The following is a 12,944-nucleotide window of genomic DNA, read 5'->3' as shown; positions in this document are numbered from 1 at the left end:
GCCTTCTCTGCTAGCAAATATTATGTGACAGACTCAGCTAGACAATGGCAGATAGATAGATCAGTTTTCCAGCCATTCATCGATTGTGGCAATTAGAATATTCTTACATGTTTGTGCATAGAGCATCCTTACTGCTGTCAACATAAAGAACAATAAGGGAGATTCTTAGGAACAAATTGAAAAAAAAATACTTTTGATACAGAAATGCCTTCATTTAACCTGAATGTGCACCAAACTTCAGTTATTAAAAAAGAATATTGTATAGTGGATCAGTGTATATGAAAGTGCAACCAAAATGATTAAAGAACTAGAAAACAACAACAACAACAACAACATTGCCTCTGTAGTGGAAGCAAGTTGTGTTCTTCATACTGCTAGAATCTTTTGTTGCATAGTAAAGTTGAATATTTAGCCATTTATTTACTTATTAAATTTATATCCCCAACTCCCAGTTTCTGGATGGTTTATAAATTCTTAAAAACAAAACAAATAAAAAGAACAAAAATGGCAGAGATAACAAACCCAAGAAAAATAAAAAAGTGTTTGTGTGTATATGTGTGGGGTGGTGTTGAATTAAACACACTTGTCCAACAAACATCTAGATCTTCAGAGACCTTCACAACATCAGTAGCATTTGAATCTTAGTGGAATCTCTGATTGCTGAATCTCTGGGGAACGCCATTTCAGAGGGCTATACATCCTGAGAGATGCCATTGTTTAATCAAAGGAACCCAGACTGTGCCAATACCAAATGAACAAAGACAGGACTTCTTAAACCATTTCAAAATTCAATTAAAATCTGTTTCTGGAAGATGCAGCAAACCAACCAACCTGAGCAGTTTTAAAAAGGATTAGGAAAAACAAAAAGGAAATTAATGGTTCAATATTAAGTCTTAACACAAGAAACAATGGTGGTGGCCCCAGAGTACCTGATTAGTTACCTTGAAATCCAGAATATTGAAGTAGGTATATCTTTTGTTTGACTTGGCACAGCAATTATATACTCATCTAAAATGAACATAGAAAGGTGATTTCAGCCTTTCAGAAGATGGCCTAAAAATGCCAGCTCCTTGATACATGGCTCTCATACTAATAAATAGAAAGAGTAAGAGTAAGAAGTAAAAATGACCCCAAATGTTTTTAAGAAGAATGCCTTTTTTGTCAGATGTAAAAGGGGATTATTAATTTTATTATTCTATTTATCAGATATAATAGCAATTACAGATAAGATTAACATCGACCCTAAAAACTAGCATTCATTCTTGGAATAAAGCATGCTGCAATTCTACTATGCCGTTTATAGTAATTAGCTACAGTTATTGTGCAAGATAGCAGATGTCCATAATAAAATACTGTACGCATGGAAATCAGTATAATGCTGTTGAAAATAGCATAAATAGAACGGTTCAGAAGTTTCAACAGTATCAGTTCTGTTTTCTATCCACAAGAAAAATATCATTTCTTCTTAAAAATTAGAAGAAAAGACTGTCTTTCAGTTATGTAATATGTTTCATTTAAGAATATTTTGTGTGGATAGGTTTTTACAGAAGAAAGGTTTGCAACACAGGTTTCTCAGAACATATAATTTAAAAAATCAGAATAAATAGCTGGATCTTCTAATTATATAGTTATATGAGAATAAAACCACAAAACTCACTTACTTTCTTCATTTGTTATATATTTATATACGACCCTCAGATAATCCACAACAAAAAATGTATATGGATATTGAATTACAAAAATAATAGTCAATACACCAGCATTAAGATTTTCTCTGTTTTTATAATGGAGAAAGGGAATTTCTAGTAAATGAGTAATCTTTTAATGAAATATAAAGCTGAAGGGCCTGTTGGATCATATGCTAGTTAGTCCCAAATAATGTGCACAAATATGTCTGAGAAAATCCCAGACTTTAATATGGGTATTGTACATTTTTTAAAATGAAATTTTAAATAGAGTGGGAATGATGGTAGCTTTTATTACAGAGTTTTCTATAGTTACAAGAAAAAAGGTGCAAAAGATAAGTGAAAAAATATTGAAGCATTACTAAAGGGAGACAATGTTATTTCAGCACCTATTATACTGCATATCAAAAACTGATTTGAAGCATATTGTGTCTTTTATTACATTTTCATTTTGTACACTAACTGTATCAAAGCATATGAACATTTCTTAATTTAAATGGGAAATATCCTATTTAATTCTGTTATTTAGTCTCAGATGAATAACCAATTGTTATATCCATATTCAGCAATGTTATTTCCATAATTATTTGGTTTGCAAACACCCAAAATAGGAACAAGGATAGACTAAGACAACACTTTATGAAAAATTGACTGTGAAAACTTGACAATGAATATGTGAAAACACAATCTTAGGGTTATACTTTCCTTAAAGCTGAGAGTGGGAAATAGGTTGTAATTCTAGGTAAAGATAGAGGTACAAGTGTTGTTGCTCAGTCCTTACATTCTCTAAAGGAGTGCTGTTTGTTTACTTTTATAAAAACCAATTCATGCCTGAACTGGATTAATCTATAGTCTCTCTCTCTGTTTTTTCTCTCTCTCCCTCCCTCCCTTCCCTCCCTCCCCCCCTTCTCTCTCTCTCTCTCTCTCACACACACACACCATCTATCACAATAATATACTAGTAGTATTTAGGCTAATATACTCTCCCATGATGTTTTCCAACACTGTCTTAATGGTTTACAATGTAAGCATCATTTTTATATTGCCCTCAGCAATCTGGATCCCAATTTTACCATCCTCGGAAGGCTGAGTCAACCTTGAGCCCCATCAGGATCAAACTCCAGATTGTGGGAAGAGTTTGGCTGCAATACTGCGCTTTAACCACTATTCTACCAGGGCCCAGCTATTATCTATCAATCTATCATGATGTAATGAACTTGCCAAATTAAAATTTTCTGATGTTCCCTTGAGTTGAATAGCATTACGTTTTCAAGTAAATTAATATCAAGTCTGTACTTTGGAGCTTACCTGACAGATGTGTTAAAAATAGTCTGATTCCAATCTAACATTTAGGGTAATTTTTTAAATTGCCATTCAACACGTCCTCCTTTTCCCAAACACTCCCTCAGAGACTGAAAAAAAAAGGCACAAACATTTTCACCAAAACTAGACAAGTTCATATGCTTTCAGTTTTTCAGTAACATTTTCTTCCCATTCCTAAAAAAAGCTGCACTCTAGCCTTTTTATCCAAGAAATGATTCTTCATTTTTCCCAAACTGTTATGGTACTCCAGTACAATAATTAAACTATCCTCTCACAATCTGCATACCCCCCCCACCACCAAAAAATACCTGCCACTGTCCCTGAGTTTATTCTTCACTTTCTTGACAAAAGAGATGAACTGGCATATATTCATAACAGAATTTGTGGAAAAAACATTTTGGAAATTGTTTTACTGTACCTATCAGTTGTGGAAATAATTGAAAAGTTGATACTGGTTGAATTCAGTTTTATTTCAACACTTCTAAAGGAATGACAGCAGGCTAATTGGGGGAAAAAGCTGAATGGAGCGTTTCCCTGCCTCAGTTTTCTATCTGTAATGGATGCTTCTAACGAGAGCTCTGCCCTGATAAGTCCACATCAAATGAACCCAGAAAAATACACAATCTCACCATGCCTCTTCCTCTTCTACCAGATGTATTTGCTCTATTACAAATATCCCGTATGAGATTCACTATAAATGTATGAATTACAGGTGGTGTTGTGGTTCACCGGCAGCTGGTGCAATTGGATAGTCGGGAAGAACGGGGACCAGTCAGGGAGTCTGGAGAGGACTCGGATGAGGGTCCTGTGTGGAGCCAGGATCATCTGGGAGTAGGGTGCTGCCTTCGGAGCCTTCAGAGTCTGACAGCAGCGAGGCAGAGGACCCAGGGGAGCCTGTTCCCAGTGTGTGTGTGTGCAGAGCTGCTAGAAGATGAGAGCAGCTGAAACAAAAGGGCCGACTCGGAAGTAGCCTGGGAGGTGATTGCCCTTCCCATAAGGGATAAAAGTCAGGCCAAGATGATGAAACCTTTGTAGGAAGCAAAGTAGTTCCGAGTCATCCTTGAAGCTCTTTATACTTCAGTTGGTTTTTCTTGTACTTCAGTTGGTTTCTTTTCTAGTTAATTGGATACTTCTATTTTGGCAGCAATTCACAAAACTGAAAGGTGTGTGCTTATCTTGGGGGACTGTTTGAGCTTAATTCTGTCTGGGAATGAAAACAATTCCCAGCGTTGCAATAAAATAGCTTTTAAAACAAGTTTGTGAATAATTACAGGTTACAAAGCCTGGGTTAGGTGGTCCTTGACTTACAACAGTTCGTTTAGTGACCATTCAAAGTTACAATGGCATTGAAAAAAGTGACTTATGATCATTTTATGACCATTGCAGCATCCCCCGGTCATGTGATCAAAATTCAAATGCTGGGCAATTGACTCATATTTATGATTGTTGCAGTGTCCTGGGGTCATGTGATCACATTTTGACAAGCAAAGTCAATGGGGAAGCCAGATTCACTTAACAACCATATTATAAACTTAACAACTGCAGTGATTCTCTTAATAACTGTGGTGAAAAAGATTGTAAAATGGAGCAAAACTCACTTAACTGTCTCCCTTAGCAACTGAAATTTTGGGCTCAATTGTGGTTGTAAGTCGAAGACTGTCTGCATAACTTCAACAATTTGCATACAGTGGGAATGGTAGTCCAAAATCTTGAAAACGTCAGGATTGGAAAAGCTGAATGCTATCTATAAGCTGAAGAAAGAGATAGAAACCAGTCAGATTATTTATTTTGCAGAATTTAGATTTAAGAGTTTGTGATACTAAGTATGCACATTGAAAAGAAGTATAGGCATGTTAGTCAAAATGTTCTCCACATATACTTACAAAACCTTTTGCTATATGTATACAAAACATACACATAAACAGTTTCTCTTTCCTGTTGCAAGTTCATATGATATTTGTTGTGAAAACTGTCATATGAATTATTTCAGTGTTTATTGTGGTAGGGTTTTGTTTTCAGGAACAAACCATACTATTGGGCGTGCCCACTTCAGCAAATTTTGCAAATTCAAATAAAGGCTAATCTAGCAATTCCAGAGAAACCAAACCTGTACGTTGTTTGGAAAGTGGTGTATGTTACACTAACTACCCAAGTTAGCCTTATTTTTGGGGATCTCATCTTGTTATTACGGTGGTTTTTTTTTTTTCTTTCAGAAATAACCGGGAAAATCCTACTTATTTGTTTTTATTCAAATACACACTTATTTTGCAAATCCTGCAAAAATCTTCTATCCTGTTGGCTAGCTTTGCTTACAAAATACTTGATTTGTTGTGCCTTTATTTTATTTTATTTTGGTGCTTTCAAGACAGTTTATAGCTCCTGGTGACTGCCTAGACAAGACTCTGCAGTTTTGTTGACAAGATCTTTCAGAAGTGGTTTGTCATTGCTTCCTTCCTAAGGTTGAGAGAAAGTGACTGGCCGAAGGTCAGCCAGCTGGCTATATGCCTAAGGATCTTCCCATTTCTAGCCTGGTTCCTTAGCCACTATATCAAAGTGCTTACTTTCAAGTTTTACTGATGCATAACAGGGATTCTTATTCTCTATACACTAATCAACCTTTTCTCAAGCAGGATAAATTTTATGCTGCGGTATTGGTTTTTTTAAGCGAAACCTAAAGACCCATTAACCACAGCTTGGTACAAAACAGGAGACTTCAATTGTATTTGTATTTAATATCAGAACTGAAGAGAAATCATAGCTTTTCTTAACAATATTTTATTCATGATTGGGATAATGTTTTTGTGCTGATATTGTTAAACCCAAAATCAGAATTTTTTGCTAAATTGCTCAAATATATTAGGGGATCCTAACCTGCTCTCTGCTTTGCCAAAATGAGGAGAAATGAGTTTAAAATGAAGGCAATGTTCATTTATTATTACGCTTCTCTGTCACCCATCTTGCCAAGACAAATTATATTGGTACTGCTTCAGATTAATCTAAGAAGAGAATGGTAAAAATAACTCTGCTTCTTAATTACCTGAAGAGAATGCTAATTCATACATACATATTTGTCTTGCTACTTTCTTTGGGGGTAAGCAACATATACAAAGTACAAAAAACCTAGGAGAAAAACTAAGAGTAACCCAAAATAAGGAAAGACAATGATTAGCTCATCTTGTACTTTAGCATATTGTTGCAAAACACTCTTGCTTTCCCCATTTTGAGGCATACGTTTGCAGTACTATGGCAGAACTCTCTTGTGGAAAATGCTATTAAATATTGTTTTGTCCTCTAAATGTCATCTTTCTGTTTAGGAAGTCATGAATTAAATATGCTAATTGATGGTCCTATAATTATATTAATCTCACTGTGTATAAACTATATTGTTTTCAAAATGACTCCATTTTAACTTGTCAGTTTTGAAAACTGATTTTGCAAAAGAAAAATTGGAAAAGTTGGACATGTTTTTTTGGATCTGAAAATCAGAACATCCACCATAAAGAGGCACCAGACCAAAAACTGTGAGTTCTATTCCCACTTTAGCTGTGAAAACCAGTTGGGTGACCTTGGGCCAGTCACTCTCTCTCAGCCCAATTCACCTTACAGGGTTGTTGTTGTGAGTAAAGTAAGAATTACACCAGCCAGTTGTCATTCTTAGTTTCTAATGACACTGGTCTTATTCCTAAAATGAAGAAAATTATTTTGGTTATGCTTTCTGGTTTTCACCTAGTTACAATTCTATGGCAGAACTCTCTTGTTGAATATGCTATTATCTTGTTGAATATTATTTCATCCATCTCCATCAATGTCTTGATGATTTTGTTCTCTGATACCATAATTGCAAAAGTGAATTTTAAAACTGTTTTGAAATAGAATGACTACAACAGAAATGTCATAGCAATGATCAAGGAAGAAGAAATGCACAAGGATAAAAAGGACAATAGTCATATTTTCTAGGACATGAGTTTTTCATCTTTTTAATATATAGTTCAGTGATGTCAAAAACAGTAGTTTTCACATCAAAGCACTTTTTAAATGCTTTTATTGGGGAGATGAATCAGATATATTTTATACAAAGCTTTTTTCATTTTAAATGAATAGAATGAGCTGTAATTTATTATTTATCTGGAATCTCCACTTCTTCCCAAATATTGCATGAATTCTTAGCCTTCAGTTAAAAAGACCCACTTTGCGTGAGGTCTATGTAAGAGCTAGTTTGGTCTAGTGGTTATGGCACCAGCTTAGCAACCAGGGGGCCCTGAATTCAAATCCTGCTTAGCTATGAAAGTTTGCTACCTTGAATTACTTGTAAAAATAAAGATGAAATACAAATACTAAATAACTTTTCATTCTGCAGTTAAACCTAGAACACACCCTATTAAGTATCTATTTTTGAGCAAGGCCACAATCTCCTGGGGCAGTGAAGAGAATCCAGAACACTATATAATTTTTCTAATTTTCCTCCCCAAGATAAAAAAAAAGGGTTATACCCTCAGAAGGAAAATTTGACATGGCATGTGAAGCATTTAATCTAGGAGACGTGCTCTTAGCAGCACTAATTGTTTAGAATGAAAAAAATAAAAGGGTCTGGAGAGTTCTAAACGTCTTCACCCTCAGCTATGTTCTTAGCCTAGAAGAAAATATAAACCAAACATTCATTCTCTTCCACTGTTCCTCCAGCAACATGAATAAATGGTATTTGGACCCACCAAATACCATTTATTCTAGCACCAGAAGTTCTGAATGAAACAAGGTCTCCTCTCAGAATGTTTCTCATCTTCTTATCACAGATATTAGTCCTTCATTTTTCAGCAAAATGCAAATATTAGTTAATACGTTTTTGTTCTCAGTAATCTTTCTTCATTATTATTTTAAACTACTGTAAACACATTAAAATATATAAATATGTACAGGTCTGTATCCCTCGATAGACTTTTCCCTGTCTTATGTTCTAGTGAAGGGGTCGCCAACATTTTGGACCTCAGGGATCACCAAACTCATAATTTTAAATCCCAGGGACCACTAACTGTTTCTGTGGGCGTGGCCTAATTTGTGGGTGTGGCTTGGTGGTCATGTGACTGGCTGGGCATGGCTTGTATGCAAATATAAATATTTATATAAATATTGAATGTTTTATTTAAAAAAAGAGCAACCTTTACCCTAAATCAGGCAAATCAGGCAGACAGATTGAGTTGCTCACATAATCACAGATTCATTCAGAGATCTATTTATCTGCCATTGGCTAGCTCAGCCTGTCACATAAAATTTGCTTGCCGTGAGTCTGCATTGAACAGTACAATCTTCAGTCCTAAGGGAGGTTTGGCTGTGCTTAAAAGCAGACCCAAAGATCTAAAGACTAGCTAGAAAGCAAGAAATCCAACCATTTCCTGCTTCCTAGCTAATCTAAATCTCCCGGCACAGCAGAACAACTGATGGTTGGAAAAATAGCAATTTAGCAGCAAGTTTGCTAGGTAAGGAGTGAGTGGACGGGGAGGGAGGGCCATGTGGATGGCGCAGCCTTATGTTTCTGCACAGCCTGGATTAATTGCTTTGGGGGGGGTGCTCCGGGGGTGAGATTTCTCTGTGGCCCACCAAAATTTTCTCACGGCCCACCAGCGGGCTGCGGCCCGCCAATTGGCAACCACTGTTCTAGTGGTCAGTTCGCTTTCTGCAAAATTTCTAGCACTCTAATGTATTATATTTATTTATTGCTTGACATAATATTTTGAGGAGTAAGTACTCCAAATATTAGTTGCCCTTGTCTTAAAATCTTAATAGTTTTTGCCAGAATGTGTGTTCCTTCTTTTTTCTTTGATCTGGGCAATAAAAAAGATTTACTGAAATTTAGAACATACATTAAAATAAAAAATAAATAACCTTGAAAGAATGTTTTCTTGATCTTTAAAACTTACTTGGTTCTCTTCTGTCATTTGGGACTTGTTTATTATTTCTTTAGGTTTATCTCAAGTTAGATTATTTTACATTGAAATATTTTCTGGAAGAATTCATTTTCTCAGAAATATAAACATTTGCATTTTGCTTTCCTTTTTTTCTGAGAAATTCAAGATTCCATTTTTTTACTTATAATGTAATTCCTATTCTGGTATTTTCCTTCATGAATAGATTAGCAGAAACATGCCCAAATTTTTCCTGGTTCAGGACACTGCTTCATTTTTGAATAGCATGTTAAGGACCATGCAATGAACTCATGAGTGAATAAGAATAATTGAGACTAATATATGAAATATTTATTTTTGTGCCTTAACAAATTATCCATCATTCAAAGCAATTTCCAAAAGACCTCATGGTTTATTTGTGGTATTCACTGTCACCAGTAGAACTCATAGCTGTTCTCCAATTTAATACACTGTACCATTGCTATGTATTGTCTATTTCTGTATGAATTCTTATTAAGATTCTTTATCATTCCCTATCTTCCTATTGTTTCTGGCTTCTTCCACCTTTTCCAGCTCTAAACAAAATTCTGATTTATAATCTTGTTGAAATTTAATAGGATAGCTTTAAAGTTATAGCAATGTGCATAGAAAATATGCATGAGATAAGCTTTCCATTTCAATGTAATTAAACTAGAAGAGAACACTTGCACTTAAAAAAAATTCCAGAACTAGATCCCAAAATACTATGACCAGCATTTTTTCTTCCAAAAGATGAACTGTTAGGTTATATTTAGCAAGAGAGTGGTTTTTTAAAAAGTCTGCACTACTTGAGAGGCCTATTGAAGGAAAGCAAACAACATTCAGACCACGGAAATAAATGATGATCATTAAATATTCACAATCAGATTCTCCTTTTACATGGCTGGTGTTTTCAATGTCAATTTCTGTTTACAGTCAGCGAGCATTCTACACTAATGGAAACTGAAGGTTTAACATATCTCTATTCCTCTTCACAACACTACTGGACAGGAAAGGGAAACAATTATTAGGTATCAGTGTTCAATACTCTTTACTTTCAAATTGATTTGCCATGTAATTTCCTGTATTTAGTGCTTGACCTAAAATTTATTACTATGTACAGAATTCAGATTAATGTGCAATGTTTTTATGAACCATTGAAAACCACTGAAAATAGGCTATATATTAAAACCACATGCACCACATCATGAAAACATGATAGTTCAAGAAAGAGAACACTGCTTACCATTTTGAGCCAGATCACACTGACATTCAACTGTCTGCCATTTTCAGTAATAGGTAGCCCATTTGTAAGTATGATTTGCCTGTAAATTGAATGTTCTTAATCCAGGGACTGCCTGTATGTCATATTGTATTTGGTTATCGTAGTGTTATTTCCAGGCTTTCTGGGCAAGCTATAAATGCTATCCATTCATTGAACCATGGAGTCCTTGGTGCTCTTTGAGTTTGGTTGTTTATCTGAAAACGTTTCACTACCCAGCTAGGTAATATCATCTATATACTTTGTATTTTTACTATATATTCTTATATATTTTCTAAAGATTTCTAGATTTAGTTAAAATCTGGGACTAATTGCTGACAAATAGAGTAAATACAGCACACATGTTCTTTCCCTTCTATGTGTAGTTTCATCTAGAATTTATTTTACATAATTTATTTTGAATTACTGATATTAAATAATTGAACATTTTGCAAGCTACAAAAAGTGTTTTGAATGCTAGATAGTCCCTTGGCTTAAATATGTATGGTTATGTTGTGTTATTTGTTATTGTTATACAGCATTTTTTAAAATAAATTACAGTAGTCTCATAGCTAAGCAATGATTTCATTCAATGTTTTTCTTCAATAATGGCTCCCTTTTGTTTGATTTAAAGATCGGTTCCCTCTCTCCTTATTATTATCTCAGATTCCATTGGTGGGCCCTTTCCTGCTACCTCTCATCGATGCCACCACAAGCAAAAGCACTGTCTACCCATCTCACAGTGTGGCATTCTCTCTGTCAGCCCACTGCTTTTTCATCCTCACACCAAGGGGTCACAGATCATTATGGATACCACTCAGAAAGTGGTCAAGCGACAGGCAAGTTTCTGCAATGCCATCACCTTCAGCAACAGGCCAATAGTCATCTATGAGCAAATCAGACTTAAGGTGAGTTGGTGCTTCTTTCCACTTTCTTTATATTTAGCACAAAAATTGGCTTGATAGGCCAGCCTTTGCAGTATTTTCTTATATGTTTCCATATTGAAGGAGATACCATCTTTTGCAGAAATAATTTGATTGGTGGAGTTGGTATGTTCTGACTTCTCTCAATTTAGCAGGAAAGTGTCCTTCTCTGCATGTTTCCTTGAATGAAGTTGTCCATGAGACCTGGAAAAATATTTTGTTTTTCTTCTTTTTCCAAGAGAAAAGATGGAGAATTCCAGAGATTCAACCTTCTAGAATAGAATAGAATAGAATTCTTTATTGGCCAAGTGTAATTGAACACACAACGAATTTGTCTTGGTGCAAATGCTCTCAGTGTACATAAAAGAAAAGATACATTCGTCAAGAGTCAAGAATCATAAGGTACAACACTTAATGATAGTCATAGGGTACAATAAGCAATCAAATCATACTAAGAAACAGTGAACATAAATCGTAAGGATACAAGTGACAAAGTTACAGTTATACAGTCAGAAGTGGGAGGGAATGGGTGATAAAGAGTGATGAGAAGATTAATTGTAATAGCAGTGCAGACTTTGCAAATAGTTGGACTGTGTTGAGGGAATTATTTGTTTAGCAGAGTGATGGCATTCGGGAAAAACTGTCCTAGTGTCTAGTTGTTCTGGTGTGCAGTGTTCTATAGTGTTGTTTTGAGGGTAGGAGTTGTCCAGGATGTGAGGGATCTGTAAATATTTTTACAGCCCTCTTTTTGACTTGTGCAGTATACAGGACCTTGAAGGAAGACAGGTACGTAGTAATTATTTTTTCTACAGTCCTAATTATCCTCTGAAGTCTATGTCTGTCCTGTTGGGTTGCAGGATCAAATCAGACAGTCATAGATATTATGGAATATAATATTCTATAATAGAATATTCTATTCAGATAGCAAATGTTCCTCTAAAAATTATTATCTTGAAAGAATTTTCAATTTTAGCAAATTGGACTATCAATCCTGGTCCAGAATCACGATTGTATCAAGATTTTTATTCTTTTTCCCCTCTATATTTCTATAACAAATTGAATCAGCTGGGAGTGTGATTTATGTCTAGAGTTGATGGTGCAGCAAGACATTATTTGCTCAGCTAAGGAACTTTACTCACCTACAGGTACTAGTATCTTGGTACCAATAGCTGGTCTTTCTTCATAATAAAATACCTGTTTGCCCAATTTCTTTTGAGTGCTAGAGAGGAGGGCTAGCACATGCTATCTTCTCTCTTAAAAATTTCCATTATAGGATGTGAAAAAGGATATATTCTATCAAATAAATGTGGAACCACTAATTATAATCACATTTCATATGCTTCAATAATAGTAAAAATCCATATTTAAACAAGTGCTTCAGCAAAGAAACAATGCCATGCTGTTAAGCATTATTACTAAACTTTAGTTTAAATTATTACATATTTATTCTGTTTCCATTTAGAAACATTACAGTACCACCATACCTTGGGTATTATCTGTTTCATCATTATAACTTTATGGGTGGATTCACAGGTTGCTATATTTTATTTAAACTCCATCTCCCCCCACCCCATGATTACGGCATTGCCCAATTTCTGCAGCTGCAGACTTCTGAAATATTTCTTGTTTAACCTGCTTTCTGGAAAACCAAATTAAGGAATTTAATTCCTTAAATAGTTAAAAGTGTAATTAGTTTACTTGAAAAGAATTATTTTACACTTGGAGTACTAGCTGGAGATGAATTAAATATAAAAATATTTGGTGTTATTTTTGCATGGATGGGACAGAAAAATAAATGCCCTGATTGCATCTACTAACAGCAAATAGATGTTTGCCA

General features: G+C 35.0%; 1 protein-coding gene across 1 annotated transcript in view; it reads left to right on the top strand.

The window, feature by feature from the left end:
* NEURL1 (neuralized E3 ubiquitin protein ligase 1) overlaps positions 1 to 12,944 on the top strand; it is a 130,751-nt gene that overhangs the window by 71,305 nt on the left and 46,502 nt on the right. Inside the window, exon 2 of the mRNA XM_087932644.1 lies at positions 10,851 to 11,092. Coding sequence (XP_087788770.1) covers positions 10,851 to 11,092 — 242 coding nt within the window. The remainder of the gene's footprint in view (positions 1 to 10,850; positions 11,093 to 12,944) is intronic.

The sequence above is a fragment of the Pseudonaja textilis genome, chromosome 4, assembly GCF_049901715.1.
Source record: "Pseudonaja textilis isolate UNSWEBS1 chromosome 4, rPseTex1.2, whole genome shotgun sequence".
Taxonomy (NCBI): domain Eukaryota; kingdom Metazoa; phylum Chordata; class Lepidosauria; order Squamata; family Elapidae; genus Pseudonaja; species Pseudonaja textilis.
The sequence above is the reverse complement of the archived record's forward strand: the minus strand, read 5'-3'. Positions and strand labels throughout refer to the sequence as shown.